We start from the raw sequence: 22,439 nt of genomic DNA, 5'->3' as shown, positions 1-22,439 counted from the left end.
GTGTGCTAATTATAGATTTTTGGTTGCGCCACTTTGAGAATGGACCGTGCGCTGGAAGCAGCTGCCTGGAGCGCTGTGCAACAACGCGCTGTGCCGCTCTCTGTGCTCTCTGCTCAAAAGAGTCCAACAATGATGTAATATCGGTAGAAAACTTTTTTCCGGCTCCCCTGGATGTGTAGGATATCCAGCTCCCCCATAATTCGATCCCTGCTCCTGGATGAAAAACCGGACATTTTCATCTACAAGAACCCCCAGTCCGAACGCCCCGGACAGAGAATGAAAAGTGGACATGTCCGAGGAAAAGAGGACGTTTGGTCACTATACTTTAATATAAAGCGGGAGATTACAGATAGGCCTACAGTATTTTGCTCGTGCCCTTGCTGCCCTGGGCCCTTTAGAGTTTGTGGGCCCTGGGCAATTGCCCAGTTGCCCATATGGTTAATCCGGCCTTGGGTACAAGATCTGCTCGGGTGCAAGATCGGCTCGGCGTCCGTCGACTGCCAGTGACGTCAAAGTAGTTGATTGGCTGAACATGAACCTTACGGAATTACGTAATCACGTTACGTTGTTATCACGTTACGTTGGTCCAGGCACATTTTTCTGTTGGAAAGATGGACAACTTTTACAAAGAAATCCATCATTACCTCTTTGAAAATACACTTTTAGCATAGAGCTGCAGGTATATTAGGGCTGAATGATTAACTGCATGCGCAATGAAATTGCGATGTGACAAAAGGAGATTTTCTAATTGCAAAGGCTGCAATTTGGCAGCGAGTGGTTAGCGCAATGCTAATATACGTGGAAAAACCCATAGGAATGCTAATGCTAATATCACCGATTGCATTCTTACAAATTATGAATTAGAAACGTGCCAAATGATTACATTTGGAGTCTAGTAGAAAGTAAAACTACCATCAATCAAATAAGTACAGACAGGTATTTTAATGAAGCCAGAAAACTTTTAACTCCAGAGTTTTGACTAGCAGCTATGAGCGTAACAGAACTACGCATGGACAAGATGTCAAAAACTAAACACAAAATACTTCAATAAATGGGGCACACTTCTTTCCTGAAAATACAATTTCACAGGTGTTGCTAATACCTATGATCCTTCAAGGGATGTGCTCAAAGAGGAGTTCAACATTATGAATACAATATAGTGTTTTATTTTACAAATACCATTATAAACACAAACCTACGTTGTAAGACACATTATTTTAATAACGAAACTGCTAAATTTTTTCCAACAGTATAGGTGTGTAGTGTATTTTGTCCGAGTGGGTTTGCTGTACTTTGACGTCATTGACAGTCCAAGGACCCCGAGCCGATCCTGTACCGACACCAGCCCAGCGGCCGTCAGCCCACCAGGACGGCTCCCGGTGCTCCAGATAGTCAGTCCACCCCTGTCCCCAGCCCTCTCTAGACTTCCCTCAGGTGTCCTCCTAATCACTCCCTGATAATTCCTAGTCAATCTTATTTTAGTCCTCCTCATCCATCTAGTTATTAGTTGTTAATTTTTGCCCTCAGTCTTTAAGTTTAGTTTTATCCGTGTTTTATAGGTTAAGGTTTATCTGCCATCCTGCTTGTTTCTTTCCCCTCATTTAGGTTATTGTATGCACCTGTCTTCCCTCCAGATCTCACTCCTCACACCTGACACCTGTTCCCCTGATCACCTCCCTCTGTGTTTAAAAACCCTGTCTTATCCTTCAGTGTTTGTTGGTCATTGTTGTGTCTACGTTCTTCTGTTGTCTCACGAGTTTTTGCCCGAGTCTGTGCTCAGCTGTGAGCTTCTGTTCTGTTTTGTTTTTGGACCGCTGGATCAAGTCTCCTCCTTTAAATAAAGGATTTACTTGTTTACACCTGCTCTTGTCTCGTGTGTTTTGCGTTTTTGGGTCCTAACCTCCTGCTCAGCGTGACATAAATATATTTGCTCTTTCTTTATATTTCACATAGCTTCCCAGCAGCAGCAATGTGTGTGTGACACTGGGACCATGATGGAAATTCGACCCAGAGCTACTCCTCCACTCCTGAACAGACCCAGGTGTGGTGGAGAGCTTCTGAGCAGCTTCCATCTGAATGACAGTGCAAGCTCTATGAACTGATCCAGGTAAAAACATTCTAAAACATATTGTACTCTGTATTCAGTTATTTTTATTTTTTTCTTACATCTCAGCCTGGCTGGTCACCACTGGACAGGAGTAGCTTCCCAGACTAGCACTAACATCCAGTTTTACCTCAGGGCCTCCTGATCGAACAGAAAAACCTGTAGCTCCATTCTTGCTCTGCTTTCCACGTGTTACACATCTCTGGAAGCTACCTCCCACAACACTGATGTTATATGTAATATTTTTTTCAGGCTAAATGAGCCCAAATAATCTGCTGTCAGACTGATTGTTGCAGCTACAAATGGTCCAGACTAACATGAAGCCTTGCAGGTGCAGTAAAGGTGAGTTGTTTTTAATCATCATGTAATCTTCATTACAGCCTTTGAGTTTTAACATTAACTATGTTTTTATTTCATAGCTTATTGCAACACGTGTTGCTGCTGTAAGCTTGGAGCTGGATTACATCATGACATCATGAAGGAGACTACTGATTCTGGCCCTGTGACACTTGGTGACGTGTGATTTGATTCACCTGGTAAATAACTTTGACATAAAATATTTTGTTATTTGCTATCAAAAGTAAATTAACTAATAACCTGCATTATTGTAGGACACTCAGCTAAATATGGATGCTACACCATGAGGCAGGCACACATTAATACTCTATAAAAGCACATAAGGTGAGCAACATCACAGATTATTATTATTGTACACTGTCCTGGATTTGTTTTCTTTCTGCATCTCATCATTAGCCTGGCTGATCACCTGATAACTCCTGTCATCTGGTTATGACAGCATGAGGATGTCCTCACACACCTGTAACCTATCAGCTCATCTGGCAGAATAGAGAGAAGCGACAACTCCACATCTTCTGTTCCTGGAAAGCCTTCAGCCATCCTTCGATGACTGAGAACCTCCATCCAGCTCTGTCTCCTGTCTGCCAACAATTATAATAAATATTGTGTTTGACAAGTTCTTTGTGCTGCCAAAATGTCTCATTTTAAATCCAGTTTTTATATTTTAATGGATGTTTATAAATTACATTTATAGAATAATCACTTTGTTACACGTTTAACTAGATCTATTGTGATTAATTAAATTAGCACCTCACTGTTAAAAGCTCATTTTAAATTCAAGCGTGCTTAAATATTTATGGACATGAACAAAAACATTAAATATATAAATTGAGATTTATTTAATTAATATAACAAATAACTGTGTAGAGGAGGAAGGAGTCGTTCAAAGGCACATTCTTCTGGAAGCTCCTGATCCTGACCACACCACCAGAGGATCACCCACGACCAAGAGAACAGCTGGTATCAGTAAATAATGAAATCAGGGCAATTTTAGGTGGATGTTTGTGATTGTGTAACATTTATGAACACATTACAGAATAATTTTCTCATGGGGTATTTTTATAACTATCTCTACAGCAGACAGTAACTTTAGCCCAGGGTAGGTGGCCGTGACCTAGAGAGCTGCTATCGACACGTTTCAGTGGTTTTTCCTGCTTTCACATGTTAGATTAGCTGTTCAACAGCTCAGCTATTTGCTGCTGATTAAAATCAGGTGTGTTGAAGCAGATAAACCTCTAAAACATGCTTGATAATAGCTCTCTAAGGCCGTGGAGCCGAACCCTGCAGCTAACCTAATGTTATGGCTAATGGCTACTTACCATTCAGAGCTGGTTCTGTTGGGTCGGCTCCGGTAGTTTCAAGCAACTCACAAGCTCAAAACAATAAGAATCAGGTCCGCTTGTCTCTTCCAAATTGACTTGGTCCCTTTCTTCCCGACTGTCTGGACAAGGAAGGGGAGAAACGTCCTCCATTTCTAATGACTGCTCAGAGTGAAAAAAAGCTAGCTTCGGGTGTGTCCGAATCCACGGGAAAGTTGCTTGCAAGAGTGCATTTTGAGGTCGATGACGTCACAGCGCAGCAACGAGTCCTGTCCGAATTCCAAGAATACTCATTCTTGCGTCCTCAAATGCATCTTCGCTCCGCCCACATTTCGAGGACGGGTCTGTTGTATCCTCACAGAACAAGGCTATCCTAGCATGCTTTGCGTGACGGCTGTGGATTTTCAACAGAAAGAGAAAATGGGGAGAGCTACAAAGTTTTAAACGTAAGTTTGTTAAAAACTAGCCGTAGAAACCTAAAAAGCTTAAAGCGGTTCAGTTTATAGACATTTTTCATTTGTATATTTGTTTTTTAATTTACATTTTAGGCGGAAATCAGCCAGAACGGGTTTGTTTCGCAGGTCCCAGTTATTCGTATGTGTGTGTGTAGCGAATTAAACTTGTCATTTGTTTTAAGGACAGCAGAGCAAAGAAACATTTTTATTAAGCTTAGAGGTGAAGAGTGAAGCTGTTTACACACACAACCACAGAAGTTCTTCTGTGTTCTGCTGTGAAAAGTAGTTTTACATTCAGGGATTTACACAGCTGACACGTTTTAATGGAGTAAAAATTGTTTGTGTGAAGAACATAATTTTTGTCTTATGTGGATAAATGTAAAAAAGTGTTCATTGCCTCACTTGCAATCTGATTTTCTCTGTAGGACTGCAGGTGTCCAGGGTCAGGAGAGGCTTTACCTGGTGGTCCTCCTGGGAGAGAGGCCTTCTACTGTTATCATGTTAATGTTATTTAGCTGTTTGATATTTTAATTATGTCATTTATTTAATCAATATGTTTATCAATAACCCATTTCCTATAGTGAAGAGAGAAGGAGACAATGAGCAGACAAGTTAAACAGTTATAACTGTGGCATGATGCATGAGGCAAAATGCCCCGAACATCTGTTCACACAGTTTATTTATAGAGAGATTGTGTGTGTGTGTGTGTGTGTGTGTGTGTGTGTGTGTGTGTGTGTGTGTGTGTGTGTGTGTGTGTGTGTGTGTGTGTGTGTGAGTGAGTGAATGAGTACGAGTACTGAATTAGTGGGCATGCAGAGAGGCATAGAGCAATACATTTACATTCAGTTGATTGAGTCCATGATCAAGAGTGAATCAATATAAATTTTTCCATAACATTCCCTTTTGTTTATCCGAATAGGATAACCAAATAAAGATAAGCAGCAAAACAAAACCAAATAAGGAAAATGAAAATAAGTTAAGTAATAAACAATATGATCAGATATGAAAAGTTCAGAATCAACACGATGAAGTGAGAACACAGCATGAGGTGCTGCAATCATTTGTCTATTGCGGATCATAATCTCAATCCTGATAACGTCGTCCAAAGAATCATTCCATACAAAGTGTAGTACAAAATCTACAAAATAATAAGAACAAATAATGTAATAAACACGATAAGGCAAACACAACTGACAATAATATCTTACAGCAGTTCACAGAGATAGAGAATAGAATCGGCTAAATCAACACAATTATAACCTTAAGAAAAACTATTTCAAACATTTTGAAATGAATTTACTGTGATGCACAATCCTACAATCTTATGGCAGTTCCTGTAAGGAGATTGGGAAGGGTTAGCAAAACGACATAATACACAGAAAACATCAGTACAGTGTATTGTCAGATAGAAACCGACTATAGTGAAATTTACTTTCATGTCTCGAGAACTCAGTTATAAAAAACTCAAAGGTTATCAGAAAGTGGTCGGAGAGGACTGGATTATGTGGAAAGATTATTTCCTCACACTCACTGCCATAAGTCAGCACAAGGTCTAATGTATGATGGCAGGAGTGGGTGGAGCTATGTATTCTTTGAGTAACACCAATTGAGTCTAAGATATTACTAAAGGCTACATTGAGGCAATCATTTTCAATGCCCACATGAATATTAAAATCCCCCACTATAATGACCTTATCAGTATTTAGCACCAAATCAGATAAAAAATCAGAGATCTGATCCAAAAACTCAGAGTAAGGGCCTGGTGGACGATATAAAACTACAAACAAGAGTGGTTTTACAGTTTTGCAATCTGGATTAGGAAAACTAAGAATAAGATGTTCAAACGAACTGTAACTATTAATCTGTAAGGGACTGATTAATAAGTCCGAATAAAAAATGGTTGCCACTCCTCCTCCTCGCCCTGTACTTCGAGCAATATGATGATTTAAATAATTTGAAGGAGTCGACTCATTTAAGCTAACATAGTCCTCTTGCTGCAGCCAGGATTCTGTGAGAGAGAGCAAAGAGATCTGATTATCACAAATCAACTCATTAACTAACAAAGTCTTAGAAAAAATGGATCTAATGTTCAACAACCCACATTTAATTTTTCTAGTTTTCTGCTCGGTTGAATTTGTTCTAATATTTATGAGATTTCAATGGTTTGCTTTATTAAGCCTGATATTTAATCTGTGTGGTTTTGGCCGTGAGCAGGACACTGTCTCTATGGGGTAGTGGGTGGGTAACAGTACAGAACCTGCAGAGGGGTGGGTTAAACTACGACTCTGCTTCCTGGTCTGGACCCTGGCTTGTCATGGAGGACTAACAAAACTGGCCATGTTCCTAGAAAGAAGAGCTGCTCCATCCAAAGAGGGATGGATGCCGTCTCTCCGCATCAGACCAGGTTTTCCCCAAAAAGTTTTCCAATTATCAATGTAGCCCATGTTGTTTTCAGGACACCACCTAGACAGCCAGCGGTTGAAGGACAGCATGCGGCTAAACATGTTGTCACTGGTCCGATCGGTTAGGGGGCCAGAGAAAATTACGGAGTCCAACATTGTTTTGGCAAACTTACACACTGAAGCAACATTAATTTTAGTGACCTCCAATTGGCGTAACCGGGTGTCGTTACCGCCAGCGTGAATAACAATCTTACTGTATTTACGCTTGTCCTTAGCCAGCAGTTTCAGATAAGATTTAATGTCGCCCGCTCTGGCCCCAGGTAAACATTTGACTATGGTTGCTGGAGCCTCTAATGCCACATTACTGACTATGGAGCTGCCAATGATCAGAGTCGGCTTGTCAGTGGGTGCGTCACTGAGCGGGGAAAATCTATTAGAAACGTGGACGGGTTGGTGGTGGCCCACGGGCTGGGTTCTATGCTTCCTGCGTACCGTCACCCAGCCGGCCTGAGGTCCCGGCTGCTCGGGTTCTGCTGGAGGACTGCTACGGGGTGGTTCTGAGCTAGTTAGCCCCGCCCTAGCTAAGTAGCTACGGCTGTTTACAGGTTTTTCAACAGCGCGGAGCCAGGACTCCAATTCCGACACCCTCGCCTCCAAAGCTACAAAAATGCTACATTTATTACACATACCATTATCACTAAAGGAGGCAGAGGAGTAACTAAACATCTGACACAGAGCAAGAGATAGGAGACGGAGAAGCAAAGACAGAAGTAGCCATAGCCATGCTGAGGCTAAGCTAACTGGATGAGCAAACTGTTCAGTACCAAATAAACTGCGTGCAAACTCAAATGGTTCCCTAAAAGCTAGGTGGAACAACAGAAAATGTGTGTTTTAGCGTGCTTTTGTGCTACAATAACTCAGAGATATCCTAGTACAGAGAAATTAAATAAGTTTTAGCGAGCACCAAACACCAAACAGCTACACGGAGTACAACACTGAAAACAGGAAACAGGAAACGCCTTACCGCCAGGTGCAGCCAATCAGCAATCCAGTCGTGATGACTTTTCTTAACCGTAAAGAAATAATCTAGTCTTGAGTAGCTTCCATGTACCTGTGAGTTGAAAGTAAAATCTTTTTCGTTTGGATGGAGATGGCGCCAGCAATTTATTAGTCCCAGCTCTTCAATCGTGTTTGTTAGACTTTTAGATTTTCTGTTTTGTGGTTTTGAGGAGGTAGGTAGTTTGTCTAACTTATAGTTGATTACGCAGTTGAGGTCACCCCCAATAAGAATCAGACCTTTCCCTCTCTCTGCAATTAATTGAGCAATTTTTTCGAAAAATTTTGAGCAATCTTCATTTGGTGCATAAATATTTAGTACCGTTAACTTAACCCCTGCAACTGAGCCAACCACCCTAACATATCTACCTTTTTTGTCCTCGATTATCTCTTCATTAGTATAATAAACATTTTTATTAAATAATATAGCTACTCCTCTTTTTTCCGTTGCCATATGAGGCACTGTACACTTGATCTACCCACTTTCTTTTTAGTTTTTGGTGATCTGTCTCTGATAAATGCGTTTCCTGTAGCAGAGCATTGCATTATTTTTAATTGGCCCAGGATCTTCTTCCTTTTAATTGGATTATTGATCCCCTTTATATTATATGTAACTACTTTTAAGTAGTGCATTGCTATTTTGTTTAAAAAATGTATTACCTTTTGATTGCATGTAAACACAAATAACAACAAATAAACAAAAATCTAACTGCACAAACACATACATAATATAAAGTTTAAACCTACTTGTCAGTACAACATCTTCCTTTATATAAATCTGAGCTTCCAAATTACTAGCCTGTCGCAGTGTTGAATCTAGAACTGCGTCTGGCTCCCGTTGGTAAGGGACCAGGGAGTGGTGACTTAATCTCCCTGTAGAAAACTGCACATAGTGTGCAATGACGACCAATAATACATATTTATGTAAAAAAAAAGGTCGTAGTTGCGCATTCTTCATGCGAAAAACCCCCCAAACGGAAACCCAATAGGGAATCACGGTTCTTCCCGTCAGACTTTTAACCTAAGAATATATAACAGTGTCCTTGACGAATTTCCTATTAATTCCTTACTTGAATAATCCGCATTTATCTTTGTTTATTTTATAAATTTTTATTTTTGTGACCGCTTATCTCGACTAAAACTTCTAATCATGCTGTTTTAATACCTCTTTCTGTGATTTTGTCCTCCTGAGTGTTGAATTCCAGGTCAGGAGGCTTTATCTTCCCCTCTTTTTTTTTTTTTTACTTCTAATTGTCCAGTCCATTGTCGGTTCCTTCTCTGTGTGCTCTTCCTCCCCTTCGTATACCTGGACACCCAGGCTGCTCAGCACTTCGGCCGCACTCGTCAATGTAATATATGTCTTCTCTCCCGAGTCCAGCTTCAGTTTAAGCCGTGCCGGGTACAAGCATGTTGCCCCGATACCTTTCTGGCGTAGTTGTTTAATAACTTCGCGCACCCTCGCTCGCTTTTTCTGTAGCTCTGGCGAGTAGTGTTGGTCAAAAAACATCCTCTTGCCCTGGAAAAGCACTTGTCTTTGGCTCCATGCTTGCTTCAAAATGAGATCCTTCACAGCTGCATCCAGGAATCTCACCACGATAGATCGGGGTGTTGCCAGGTGGTCTCTTGGTTGTACTTGAAGCACACGATGAGCTCTTTCTATCCTAATGTCCAAGTCTGGGGGGAGTGTCAGAACTTTATTTAATAAATCTTTAGTAAAGTCTATCAGGTTTCCCCCCTCACTCTCCTCTGGAACTTGGAAAATCCTCATATTGCTCCTCCTCAGTCCATTTTGGAGATCTTCACAGGTGTTTGTTAGCTCCGTCTCCCGGCAGAGAAGGTGGTTAAGCTTCCTTTGGTGCCGCGCCTCCCTTTCTTCCAACGACGCCACCCTCTCCTCCAAACCCGTTAATCTCTCCTCTTGTTCTCCTATTTGGCTCCTTATATCCGCCGCCGCCTGTTCCAATCGATCCAAGGAGGATTTTGTGAGGCTGTGTCCTTCTTTATTTTCATCCCGCATTTGTTTGATCTCCTCCAAAAGTTTGTTCTCACTCATTATCGTGCAGCTGGTGGCTTGGGTGCTGGCTTCTGAGGGATTGCCCACCTTTTGCTGTTTATCCTCCATATCTTTTGTATTTGCTTGCTTGTTGAGCGCTTTTTGTCTTGTGGAGGTACTCATATCCTCAAAATGAATATTCACTGGTCTTAAAGTCTTTAGATTATATATTATATCAAGGGGTTTCTCAGTTCTTCTGACGGAGCACCGTGTTCACGGTGCTGCTCCTATCATGATGTCACCGGAAGTCAGTGCTTAACCTTTTGATGCATGAATTATGAAATCTTCAACCATGATTTTTAAGTTATTTTCATTCATCTTTGGGTGTGAATGTACAAAATTCGACAAATACTGTTTGTAACACCAAACTCTGGTCAGAGGAACATCATACAGGACGGTCTGCAGAGAGAGCTTTGCGACGCTTCCTCTCACTGTCCACTCCATCGTCCATCTATAGGGACTGCTGGGCTGGCTCAGACGATGGCTGTTTCATCTCTAAGATGTATTCAGAAATATGAAATGAGAAGATGGTTTATGGATCCTGTTACACCCCTCCAGGCCTATGATTACCAAGAGGGGCAACACAAGTGTGGTGGGAGCAAATACGAGGACATTTAAAAGGTCAAAAGGAGTTTATTCAACTACAATTGTCTCTGGCAGGTGAAAAACTGGTCCTTGAAAATAATAAAGCCAGAGGTCTGGTTAAACTAGTCTCTTAAAATATAACTTAAGTTCTAGGCAAGGCCCCACACTCGAATAATACTCTCCTTTTGGGTATGTGTCCTCCTTTCGGTCCTGTGCTGCTTCTAACGTGGCCGGCGTCTCACGCTCTCCCGTTCTCTCGTTCTCTCTCTCTCGAAGTGGATGGTTCTCCTCCTGAAAAAGATCTGTGTTGTCTCTTGTCTGTCATCTCTTGTTTCTGTAATCCTCGGATCGTTTCTGTAGCTCTTCACCACGCAGGGCCGGCTCTAGGTAATTTGGTGCCCAAGGAGACTGCCCATTTGCCCCCCCCCCCCCCCCCCCCCCCGCACACCTCTCACCCAAACCCAAGTCCACCCACCCACCACACATTGGAAAAAAGCAACTCCACAGTTATTCCTTAGTTACTAATTTTTTATTTTAAATATTCACACAGCAACTCTTTAAAGTCAACAGCCTTAAGAATAAATGTAAGATAGAAAGATAAGTAACCTGAGAATATTACAATAACCAACAACTCAAAATGTTGTGCAAATGTCATTGGGGGGGGGGGGGGGGGGCAAAATCAAAAGCAGCATTAAACTGTGCAATCAAAAGCAAAACTCAAATATCAAAGTGTCATCATAAAGAAAGTTCTACTTTCCATTTTGTTCAACTGCTGTGGCCAGTCAGCAGGATCCATGGGGCCAGCAGCTCATACATGTTCACAGCCATCTGTTGAAGCTGATGATGGTGTCTCTTCAGGCTGTTGGATTGTAGCACTGAGTCTGCTGGTGTGGTGTTGGGTTCTTCTTCTGTGAGAAAATACAACACACACACACACACACACACACACACACACACACACACACACACACACACACACACACACACACACACACACACACACACACACACACACACACACACACACACACACACACACACACACACACACACACACACACACACACACACAAAGCAACTGATACATGAATTAAGAATAGTGCCACTTTCACATTCAGTATTCCTCAGTCAGGTGCAGTGATGCTTTTCATTATTTTTAATGTCACTGGATTTTTATTTTATTTATCTTTTTTTAATCTGTTCTGTGAAAACATGAATGAAATTATCAAAAACAGGTGGAAGTGAGAGCATCCATGGGGAATATTTGAAAAAACGTATGTCTCACTCTCAGGTGCTCTTCAGCATCAAATAAATTGTAGAATATGAGGAAGAAGAACCGGTGATCTGAGCCAGTCTGAGGATTTCATTTATTAAACAAGGAAACGCCGACACGTTGCCGGCGGCAGCTGGGGAGTCCCCGCCACGGCCGCGGCGGTGCCGCCCGCCCGATGTGTCAGACAAAGTTGAATTTTGCTACACACACACCTAGCGTTCTTCTGATATGAAAATATTATATTCATATTGTATGCATACTTAAAACTTGAATCGAAGTTCATAAAAGGCTGCAATCATACTCCACAAAACGGTAAAAAATATCTTACATTCTTCATGATCACAGTGAGATTGAACAGGTGTAGAAGACAGTCCCGCCCCCATGGTGTCAACAGGTGCCTGTCTTGGCTGCAGATATTGTCTCACTGCATCCGGACACGACGATTCAAAAGTAAAATGAATTGGTTAAAGTTATGAGATACTGTATTGTGTATGTAAGCAGCTAGCGAGGGTCCGTCCGTGGACCGTGTGGGGCAGGAGAGGCAGTTAGCTACAATGGTAACGCAAAAAGTTCCTTTGCCAACTTTATAGTCTACATACCTCTGCTTTGGGCCCGTTTTTTTTTTTCTTCCTCCTTCCTTCGCTTTCGGAATGCTGATCCCGATGGCTTGGGTGTTCTTTTCATCGTAAAATATATCAAAAGTTTCAACACGACAGGATGTCCTTCTACAGTGCTAACCACGCACATGATCTACGGCACCCTTAACGGTCAAATGCATCGGAGCAGTGGCCCAAGCGGGAGCTCGTCATGCAGCCAGATCATTAGAATTTAAATATTGATGTTTTAATTTCATGTCATTTCAGAGGGGAATTCTGAGTATGTAGAGAGTGCATTTCATATTACAAACATAAATTGAATAAACTTTTTTTAAATTTTTATTTTTTTATTTTTATTTTTGCGCCCTATCCATCATATGGCGCCCCAGGCGGCCGCCTGTGTCACCTGCCGGCAAAGCCGGCCCTGTCTCCACGATCTCCGTGCTGCTGAACTCCGCACTGCTGAATTCTCCTTTCTGCGCCTCGAACTCCGCGCTCTGAATCCTTCTCGCTGAACTCCCGAACTCTCTGACTGGACTCCTTTTTCGCTCTGCGCCCTCTCTTCTTCTGGACCCACTCAAGCGCTCTCCGCTTCTTCTGGACCCACTCAAGCACTTCTCGCTGGATCGCGTCTCGTCTTCCTTTGTAAGGCGTCCTTGATGAGTCCTGATTGTCCCCAGCTGGTGTCAGTGGGCCGGCAGAAGGGTGCGTCTCGGCGTGCCTCTCTCCATGGTGCTGATCAGTTGTCTCAGCGGGTCGGAGAGAGGAGCTGTCCATGGTGCAGTGATGTTAAACGGAGCCCAGGAACGCAGGGGTCATAACAGATCCACTGGTATAACAATTGTGGCTCTTCAGCAAATAAGGCCACAGTGTTGTTTTTAATAGGGGTTCCTACATACAGTAAATGATTTGCCTGTTAACAGCAGTGGTGGTTTGCTGGCACCTCCTGCAGGACAGAGCACCACTGACCTCCTCCACACACATCTTCCTCACGCTCATCCTGCAGACCCACAACTTCACCAGCACAGAGGCAGATGTGCAGCATAGTGCATGCTGACCTGTAATAGATTTAAAACGTTTAATTTTTCAATAGAAAAATGTCAAACAAACATATAACCTGCAGTACGCTGGTTCTGTTCAGTTTAAAGAAAAGCAGCAGGGAATTGTTAAATACAAACTACAGAGAATATACATTTTTAAGACAAATCTAATCATTATTGGGCTTAAGCTGAATAAACAAATGCACATTGAAAACAGTTCAATGCTATTTTATTAAAAAGCCTGTTTTTTAAAATGTTTTACTCTCATTTGATGCAAAATAAGAAGTTCTAAGGTCCAATTTACATTAGAAAACATCCTACTGCATTCAACATTTATAATGCATTTGGTTTATATGAATTACCTACATGTTAATACTCTGTAGAAATGTGTTGTGTATGTTTAACAAGTTCATTCTGTAGCTTAAAACATACATGAAACCATCTAAAGTTAACATGTAAGTCCTGAAAGCTTCTAGAATAAACAAAGTTACTTTACCTGAAAACGGTTGTGAACAAACGCTGCTGATGGACGTGAAGCTGCTGCAGCTCCTTAATATTCCTGCTCCATTTTCGCTAGCTTTAGCATGTTTCCTTTGCGTGTAGCTGCCGCCACGGCTGTGACGGGACCTACGGGTCACCGTAGAGGTGAAGGCTAGACTGTCCGAATTCAGAGCCGCTGGGTTCTGGTCTTAGCTAGACCAGCAAGGACCCGTACTCATAAGCATGCTACCCGTGGATTCGGACACACCCTTCATCTCGTTACCCATCCTTCTTTGTCACTGCTGTAGCTCTGCCGTCTCGGTCCGCCAGGCAACGCCTACTAATGTTGCAATTTTCAAAATTGATATGTGGGTGGAGAAGGACTCTGAGGCAGGGTTGACAACCCCTTTAATCAAATTTGAGCTTGAAATTAAGTATGAATTATATTGTATTTCACTTACCGTAGTAAGTTTAAAAAACAAATTGTATGTAGGTGTGTGTTTTTTTATTACATGTATACAAATGACTACATTTTCAAAATGAAACATTTAACCCTCCAGATCATCATGTGATGTTTTCCATCATCCACCACCCCTGCTATATTCTGGATAAAATTCCTGATCTATGTTTCATCCCAACCTCAGTTAAAAGAATAATCATTCATGCGGGATCAAAAGATTTAACATGTCATCATCACAAAGCAGTATTTTAAAGGAGTAACAAGTAAGAATTTTGCAAGGCAATAATCACAAGTTGGAAGGAAGGTTACAATGAAACCGATTTCATTCTCAGCAGGCTGGGGGTTTCCGATTTTTCTTCTTTCAAAATGGCCAAAGAGGGACGCAGCCACGGTTTACAATCTGTGAGCCCGTGGATTGCAGAGTTTGCACAGATCTCCAGCTTCAGCGCCAACATTTGTAATTTGACACCAGCAGGTGTAAAGCTCTAGAGGTGTTTAGAGAACTGAAGCCAGTAAACAGGAGTGACCCTGAAGTTTTTTTCTTGTACCCCTAAGAAGCCATGTCATCTTTTTGTTTTACTTGTTGTTGTTTTTTATTTAAATTTTTTTTTACCACATTTTGGCTAATGACTCTAGCCTCTAGCCACTAGACTAAACTAATCAGAATCAGAATAGGTTTATTGCCATTGTCAGTGAACAAACAATTCACAAACTAGGAACTTGCTTCGGTACTAATGTGCTACATATAACATGAATAATAAGATTAAAAATAGAATAAAATATAATAAAAAAAACTAGAATAAAACTTTCAGCGATAAACAATGGCAGGTAATGGTAATATGGCCGATAACGTGACGTTGTGTCGAGTACAGAAGACCAGCATGGTTGTGTGTTTATAAGCTATTCACAAGTCTAACGGCAGATGGAAAGAAGCTGTTCTTATGGCGGGAGGTTCTGGTCCGGATGGACGTAACCTCCTGCCTGAGGGGAGCGGCTCAAAAAGTCTGTCACCCGGGTGCGAAGGGTCAGCTGCTATCCGACCTGCACGCCCCCGAGTTCTGGAGACGTACAGGTCCTGGAGAGATGGAAGGCTGCAGCCAATCACCTTCTCAGCAGAGCGCACAATGCGCTGCAGTCTATGTTTGTCCCTCACCGTGGCTCCAGCGTACCACACAGCGATGGAGGAGGTGAGGATGGACTCAATGATGGCCGTGTAAAACTGCACCATCATCTGGGCCGGCAGCTTGGCCTTTTTCAACTGCCGCAGAAAGTACATCCTCTGCTGGGCCTTTTTGATCAGGGAGCTGATGGATGGCTCCCACCTAAGGTCATGTGTGATGGTGGTTCCGAGGAAGCGGAAGGAGTCCACAGTGGTGACGGGGGTGTCCGTCAGGACGAGGGGGAGAGATGGGGCTGTGACTTTCCTGAAGTCCACAATCATCTCCACTGTCTTCTGAGCATTGAGCTCCAGGTTGTTGCTGCTGCACCAGTACACCAGCCGTCCCACCTCCCTCCTGTAGGCGGACTCATCACCGTCAGAGATGAGCCCGATGAGGGTGGTGTCGTCCACAAACTTTATCATTTTAACGGAGTCATGGCTCGAGGTGCAGCAGTTTGTGTACAGGGAGAAGAGCAGAGGAGAGAGTACACAGCCCTGTGGGGATCCTGTGCTAATGGTCTTAGTGGTGGAAACATTCTTCCCCAGCCGCACGCACTGCCTTCGGTCCGTCAGGAAGTCAGTGATCCACCTGCAGGTGGAGTTGGGTACGTTGAGCATGGAGAGCTTGTCCTGGAGCAGAGCAGGGAGGATGGTGTTGAACGCAGAGCTGAAGTCCACAAACAGGATCCTAGCGTAGGTTCCCGGGGAGTCCAGGTGCCGCAGGATGAAGTGGAGGGCCAGGTTGATGGTGTCGTCTACAGACCTATTGGCTCTGTATGCGAACTGCAGAGGGTCCAGGAGGGGGGAGGTTAAGGACTTGAGATGAGGGAGGACCAGGCGCTCAAAAGACTTCATGACTACAGACGTCAGCGCCACAGGCCTGTAATCATTCAGTCCAGTGATACGGGGTTTCTTAAGAACAATGGTGGACAGCTTAAAGCAGGCTGGAACATGGCAGGACTCCAAGGAGATGTTAAAGATGTCCGTGAAGATTGGACACAATACCTCTGCGCAGTGTCTCAGGGTAGCGGGGGAGACACCGTCCGGGCCCGGGGATTTCCGTGGGTTTTGCTTAAGCAAAACCCTAAGCACATCCTCTTCTGTCACTGACAAGGCAGTGGAGGGGGAGGGGTGGTCAGCGGGGACTGTACTATTCACAGTGGTGAAGGTGGTGGGGGAGGCATGTGACACCAGAGTGGCTGAAGAAGCCTGTGCAGTAGGGGGTGTGGGGGATGGGTGTTGCATTTCAAACCTTGCATAAAAGGAGTTGAGTTGTTCAGCCAGTTGTAGGTCGTCAGCAGCATGTTGGGCTCTAGGCTTGTAGTTAGTGATTTGCCTTAGCCCTCTCCAGACAGAGGCTGTATCATTGTCAGAGAACAGCTCCTTTAGACGCATATTGTACCAGGATCTCGCCTTTTTCAACTCTTTTGAGAACTGGTACTTAGCGCCCTTGTAGCTTTCTCTGTCCTTGGCTCTGTGGGCTGCTTCTTTCTCTCTCCTCAGCTGTCTCAGTTTGGGTGTGAACCAGGGCTTATCGTTGTTTAAAGTGACCCTGGTTTTTGTTGGAATAATGCTGTCCTCACAGAATTGTATGTATGACGTCACAGTGTCTGTATATTCATCCAAGTTGTCTGTGGCAGATCCAAACATGTTCCAGTCTGTTGTGTCCAGACACACGCGAAGCTCCTCCACAGCCTCGCAGGTCCACTTCTTTGAAGTTCTCACTGCAGGTTTGGAGAGCTTCAGCATCTGCCTATATGAGGGAATGAGGTGAATCATGGCGTGGTCAGAGAAGCCGAGAGCAGATCGCTGCACGACTCTATAAGCTCCGCTGACTGTGGTGTAGCAGTGGTCCAACCGGTACTGCTCTCTTGTCGGGCATTTAACAAACTGTTTGTACTTAGGCAATTCCTGGCTCAGATTTCCCTTGTTAAAGTCCCCGAGGATAATAACTAGAGAGTCCGGAAAGGTCTGTTCCACACTTAGGATCTGCTCCGCGAGCGCACGTTGAGTCTTGTGCACGTCCGCGCCAGGCGGGATGTAAACAGCAGCCAGAATGAATGAAGCAAACTCACGTGGGAAGTAGAATGGCTTACAGTTTATGAAGAGAAATTCCAGAGCAGGAGAGCAGTACTGGGAGATCACAGTCCCATCCGAACACCAGGCATTGTTGATGTAGAAGCAGACACCTCCACCTTTTGTCTTTCCTCCGGATAAGACCCGTTGTCTGTCTGCGCGGAGGAGCTGGAATCCCTCCAAATGGAGCGCGCAATCCGGGATCTGCTCGTTGAGCCACGTCTCCGTGAAGCACAAGACAGAAGAGGAAGAAAAGTCTGTGTTTCGTCTCATCAGCAACGCCAGTTCATCCGTCTTGTTGCTAAGTGAGCGGACATTGGAGAGGAAGATCCCAGGTAAGGGCGTACGTGAGCCGCGTCTTCGTAGATGCACGAGCACTCCCACACGTTTCCCTCTCCTATGGCGTCTCACTTTCTTAATTAAAAAGTGGACCAAATCCGCCACACCCACTAAAAAAACTGGAAGTAGGTCTGTTGGCATTGATTTTCTGACGTTTAGAAGCTCTTCACGGGTTCAAATGGAGTCTTGATGCAAAAAGTGTGCTGAAATTGGGATTTGTTTCTACAACTTACTCAAATCAAATAAAAATGTCAACTAACAAACTGTGATTCTGATCCTATCGCAAGTTTGAAAAGCCCAGTCTTTTTAGCTGGAGCAGTTCCAATGTGGTCCAGATGGAAAAGTGTGTTGAAATAGCTTTTTAGTAAACTTTCACAATCATCTAGCAGTGCCTACACCACGCTCGGGACAATCCAGACTCTTCTCATGCATCGTTCCACAAATGTGGAATGACCTTCCAAGCACTACCAGAACAGGGGCTTCCTTTTCAATTTTCAAGAGACTCCTGAAGACCCTGCTCTTCAGAGAGCATCTTCTTAACTAGCACCTTGTCTGCACCCGTCCCCCCTCTCTACTGTCCACTCCTTGTTCCCTACTCTCCATGACTGATGTCAAGTTGTTGTTGTTGTTATTGTTGTTGTTAGCCTCAAGGGCAACATGCCGATTATCACTTGTAAGTCGCTTTGAACAAAAGCGTCTGCTAAATACATGAACATAAACAAACTTGGGTACATTATTCTAGTCAAGGTTTGAAAAGTGTTGTAATTTTCCAATTTTAGTAGATAAAGATGATTGGTGATTTTAGGATTTAGTTGGACTTGCCCTTTAGCAAATTTCAGAATCGAAAACCAGAAAGGGAACCAACTTCAACTTTCTGTTATTATAATGAATGTATGTAAAAATGACTGTGGTAATTTCTATTTTGTTCTAAATTGAAGTTTCTTCTTTTTGTCCCCTTTTCATTTTGGTTTTAGTAATTTAGTGTAGTACATTGATTTTAATATGAATAAATGAAAATAAAATGTGGGAAAAAATGTTTCTGAGTTTTTAAGATATTTGAAAAAAAAAACAACTTCAGCTTTGTACCTGTAACCCTGTCTTCTAATGAGATGAAACAGCAGCAATGAAACAAACTGGAAATAAAATTAACTTTTGGAATAAAAAACGTCTGTAAGACTGAAGGTGTTTGTTATCCACAATCTAGTCAGGGTGAAGGGCCAGTCTGAACCATGCAAAATGAAGCTGCTATTAAAAAGGAAAACATCAGTAATCAATCCCACTGCCTCCAAATTTAGCTTGTTGTATTCTATAAACCGTTCATGCTGTATTTCATTAGAGGAACATTCAAGTTCACCTGAGACATTACTCAAAAGCCTGTTATTGGTAAATTCAATTAGGTCATTTTACACTTTGTTCTAGTTAATCACTGTTTTTTAATCTCCTGCTTGAACATTTTATTCTTTATTACTCAGTCATGGCTCCAAGACCACAAGAAGGGACTGGTTCCTCCTCTACTATAGGTATGTTCTTTTAAAACTACTTTAAAGATCGTGCAGCTGTTGTTGCGGCATTATTGTTTCATGTAACTTTGCCCTTTCTGTCCAACCTTAGATAACAAGGCTTTGGGTAAGGAGGAATATGTCCCACCAGCTTATTCCCCCTTGGACTTGGTGAATGAGGAGCCTCCTGAGGAAGATCCCTGGGATCTCCCTGAACTCAAAGACACAGGGATCAAGTGGTCAGGTGAGGCAGCGATGCATTCTTCCTATCCTGCATGCTGCATGTGCTTTTAGCCCAACTGTGACTCAGTCATTTCTGTCCTCATACAGAGCTGGACACCAAAGGAAAGATAATAAGAGTGCTGACTGGTCTTGTGAAGCTGGTTCTGCTGCTGGGATTTCTCTACTTGTTTATTTGCTCGCTGGATATTCTGGGCTCTGCTTTTTTGCTAATTGGAGGTAACTAGTTATGTTTATTACTGTGGGTCTTCATGACCCACCATCACTGCATGTTCACTTCACTTTAGTGCTTTTGTGGATTGTATAGAGTGATGTGAGCCTCTGTAAATGCAGGAAAAGCTGCTGGTGATATCTTCCAGGACAACGCTGTGTTATCCAACCCAGTGGCTGGGCTGGTAATTGGAGTGTTAGTCACAGCACTGGTGCAGAGCTCCAGCACCTCCTCTTCTATTGTGGTCAGCATGGTTTCCTCTGGATGTAAGTAGATACACGATTCAACCAACTTGTTCATTCAGACCCTTGCTGCATGAGCAACCAGCAGTACAACAAGTCTGCACTTTAGGGCAGCTGGAATTACAAATGTCATCAGAGGCCATGGGTTTAAAGCTGTTTTTCCTCTTCAGTGCTGGATGTAAAGTCTGCAGTGCCAATCATCATGGGGGCCAACATTGGGACCTCTGTCACCAACACTATTGTGGCCACAATGCAGGCAGGAGATCGAAACGAATTCCGCAGGTAGACCAAAGCAGCTGCTGCTAAAAGTAAAAAATTCTACCAAATCCAATATATACATAGTGTCACATGAATGTATGTATGCATGAATGAATTTTGTTTGTATTTTTGAGAGCAAAAGGAAATTTCCACCATGGTGGACAATAAAGTTTTATTCTATTCTATTCTATATTTACCTGCACTTTCCTGCACTTCCAGGGCTTTTGCTGGTGCCACAGTTGACGATTTCTTCAACTGGCTGTCCGTTCTTATCCTTCTTCCCTTGGAAGCAGCTACAGGTGTTCTATACAAACTTACCCTCCTCCTGATCGAGTCCTTTAATATCCAGACTGGAGAAAACGCCCCTGACCTGCTGAATGTCATCACAGACCCCCTCACTGAATCTATCATCCAGGTAGTGTTTGGACAAAATAACAGAATTAAGATGAAAAATCGATGAGCTCTGTGAAGCTGACCCCCCGTCAGCTTCAAAAGTGGAGGCAAATAGACTGCTCGGTTAGTGCTTCGTTTGTGCTGATTTGTGCAGGTAAAATTGACGTTTGTGCTGCTATGGTTTTTGAGATATTAAACTTTTTTCAATAGGTCATTCAGAGGTCACCGTCCCCCCCCCCGGACTACTCCAAAATGGACCACAATAGTCTACTTTTTAGTGCTTCCTTTGTGCTGATTTGTGCAGGTGAAACTGATGTTTGTGCTGCAACGGTATCTGAGATATTACGCATTTTAATTTAGCATGATGACATCATCAAATTCCCAAAGTGCTCCAAAATGGACCATATTACGCCGGGGACACACCGGCCATGGAAGCACAGCGAAAATGGGACCACCTTCATTCGGCGCCCTTGTTAAGCTATTATATAGACCACATGGGCCACCGAAGCGCCACGAATCGCCTCGCGCCGTGCAGCGATCGTTTCGGCGTCTGCTCTATTTTTTTCGCGAGCCGCAGGTGAATCGCGTCAATTCTGGCAGGAAGTCAAACCTAGACATAAGAGGCAGGCCAGTAAATTTAACAAAATAAAGCATTTCAAAATAAAATTCTGCAATAGTCAAATGTGTTCGTAATCAGACACTGCAGAAGAACCACACGAACACGCACACACATACACACACATTGAGCTTGTGTGCGTGTGTGACCACGTGAAGGGGGTGTGGTTTTGGGTGTCTTTTTTCCGGAGCAAACAGGACAGAGAGGCAGAAAGTCTGAGGCAAGCAGTTAAGATGGATGACTTAAAATTAATTATGGAAGTTGAGAAACACAAGGAGCTGTACGACCCCCGACACCCTTTCTACAAAGACAACAGCAGAAAGGACAATTGTTGGGAGGCTGTAGCAACAGCTGTAGAATCTACAAGTAAGTATTTCCCTTTTTTAAAATATATAGGTGTTCCACAAGTTCTAAGACAAATCATTTACTCTTGAATTTATAGTGCATCTACCTATAACATAACATACCTAAAAATGCACTATTTTACCGCATTAAATCAAGTTAAGTACGTAACGCTGCCCTTTAATTTACTTATTTATCTTCAAAAAATAAAAAATAACACGAAATCCCTTGCTTAAATGAAAATAAAATACAAAAAAATTACCCTGTGCTACACATGTTGTGAAATCAAAAGATTGTAGTATTGTCAGATAAAAAATGTACTATGATAGCTTTTTCCAAATATAAATATCCCTAATAAATTATTTATTTAAACCCTCATATTTAAAAAAAACATCCTTTAAAGTGACCTTCTTGATTTTTTTTTATTAATTTTGTTTTTTCAAATCAGTCCATACTTTATACCTTATTTCTAACCAATTAGATCATAACATGTTTATGTTTATGTTTATGTATTTAGCAGACGCTTTTGTCCAAAGCGACTTACAAGTGATAATCGGCATTTTGCCCTTGAGGCAACATAACCTACTGTTTGAGCTAGTCCTTCCAAAAAAATTTTTTTAGCAGTCATCAATAAATATTCTGTCATAATTCGTTTAGAGGAGTAATTAAATCTCTCTAGTGAAATCAATAAAAAAATGTTAATGTTGAATAAATTCTACGATTACATTTTTTCACTCACTTTTATTTGTGGAAAACACATGAAATGCAAGCCAACATTAAGAGAAAAAAAGGAAAGGCCAGATTACACAATGTCTCTGTAGCTGTATTTATTTCTCTCACGGCCTCCTATCCTGCCAGGACACACTGCCCTCAGGAGAAAGGAA

General features: G+C 42.6%; 1 protein-coding gene across 1 annotated transcript in view; it reads left to right on the top strand.

Annotated features, from left to right (window-relative positions):
- The window catches only part of LOC107373001 (sodium-dependent phosphate transport protein 2B-like), a 77,660-nt gene that overhangs the window by 28,669 nt on the left and 26,552 nt on the right, over nucleotides 1-22,439 (top strand). The window contains exons 2-7 of the mRNA XM_070554011.1: nucleotides 19,227-19,274; nucleotides 19,366-19,497; nucleotides 19,584-19,712; nucleotides 19,827-19,970; nucleotides 20,117-20,228; nucleotides 20,424-20,619. Coding sequence (XP_070410112.1) covers nucleotides 19,229-19,274; nucleotides 19,366-19,497; nucleotides 19,584-19,712; nucleotides 19,827-19,970; nucleotides 20,117-20,228; nucleotides 20,424-20,619 — 759 coding nt within the window. The 5' untranslated portion in view covers nucleotides 19,227-19,228. The remainder of the gene's footprint in view (nucleotides 1-19,226; nucleotides 19,275-19,365; nucleotides 19,498-19,583; nucleotides 19,713-19,826; nucleotides 19,971-20,116; nucleotides 20,229-20,423; nucleotides 20,620-22,439) is intronic.

The sequence above is a fragment of the Nothobranchius furzeri genome, chromosome 8 (assembly GCF_043380555.1).
Source record: "Nothobranchius furzeri strain GRZ-AD chromosome 8, NfurGRZ-RIMD1, whole genome shotgun sequence".
Lineage (NCBI taxonomy): Eukaryota > Metazoa > Chordata > Actinopteri > Cyprinodontiformes > Nothobranchiidae > Nothobranchius > Nothobranchius furzeri.
Note: the sequence above shows the minus strand (reverse complement) of the source record. Positions and strands in the feature narration are given on the sequence as shown.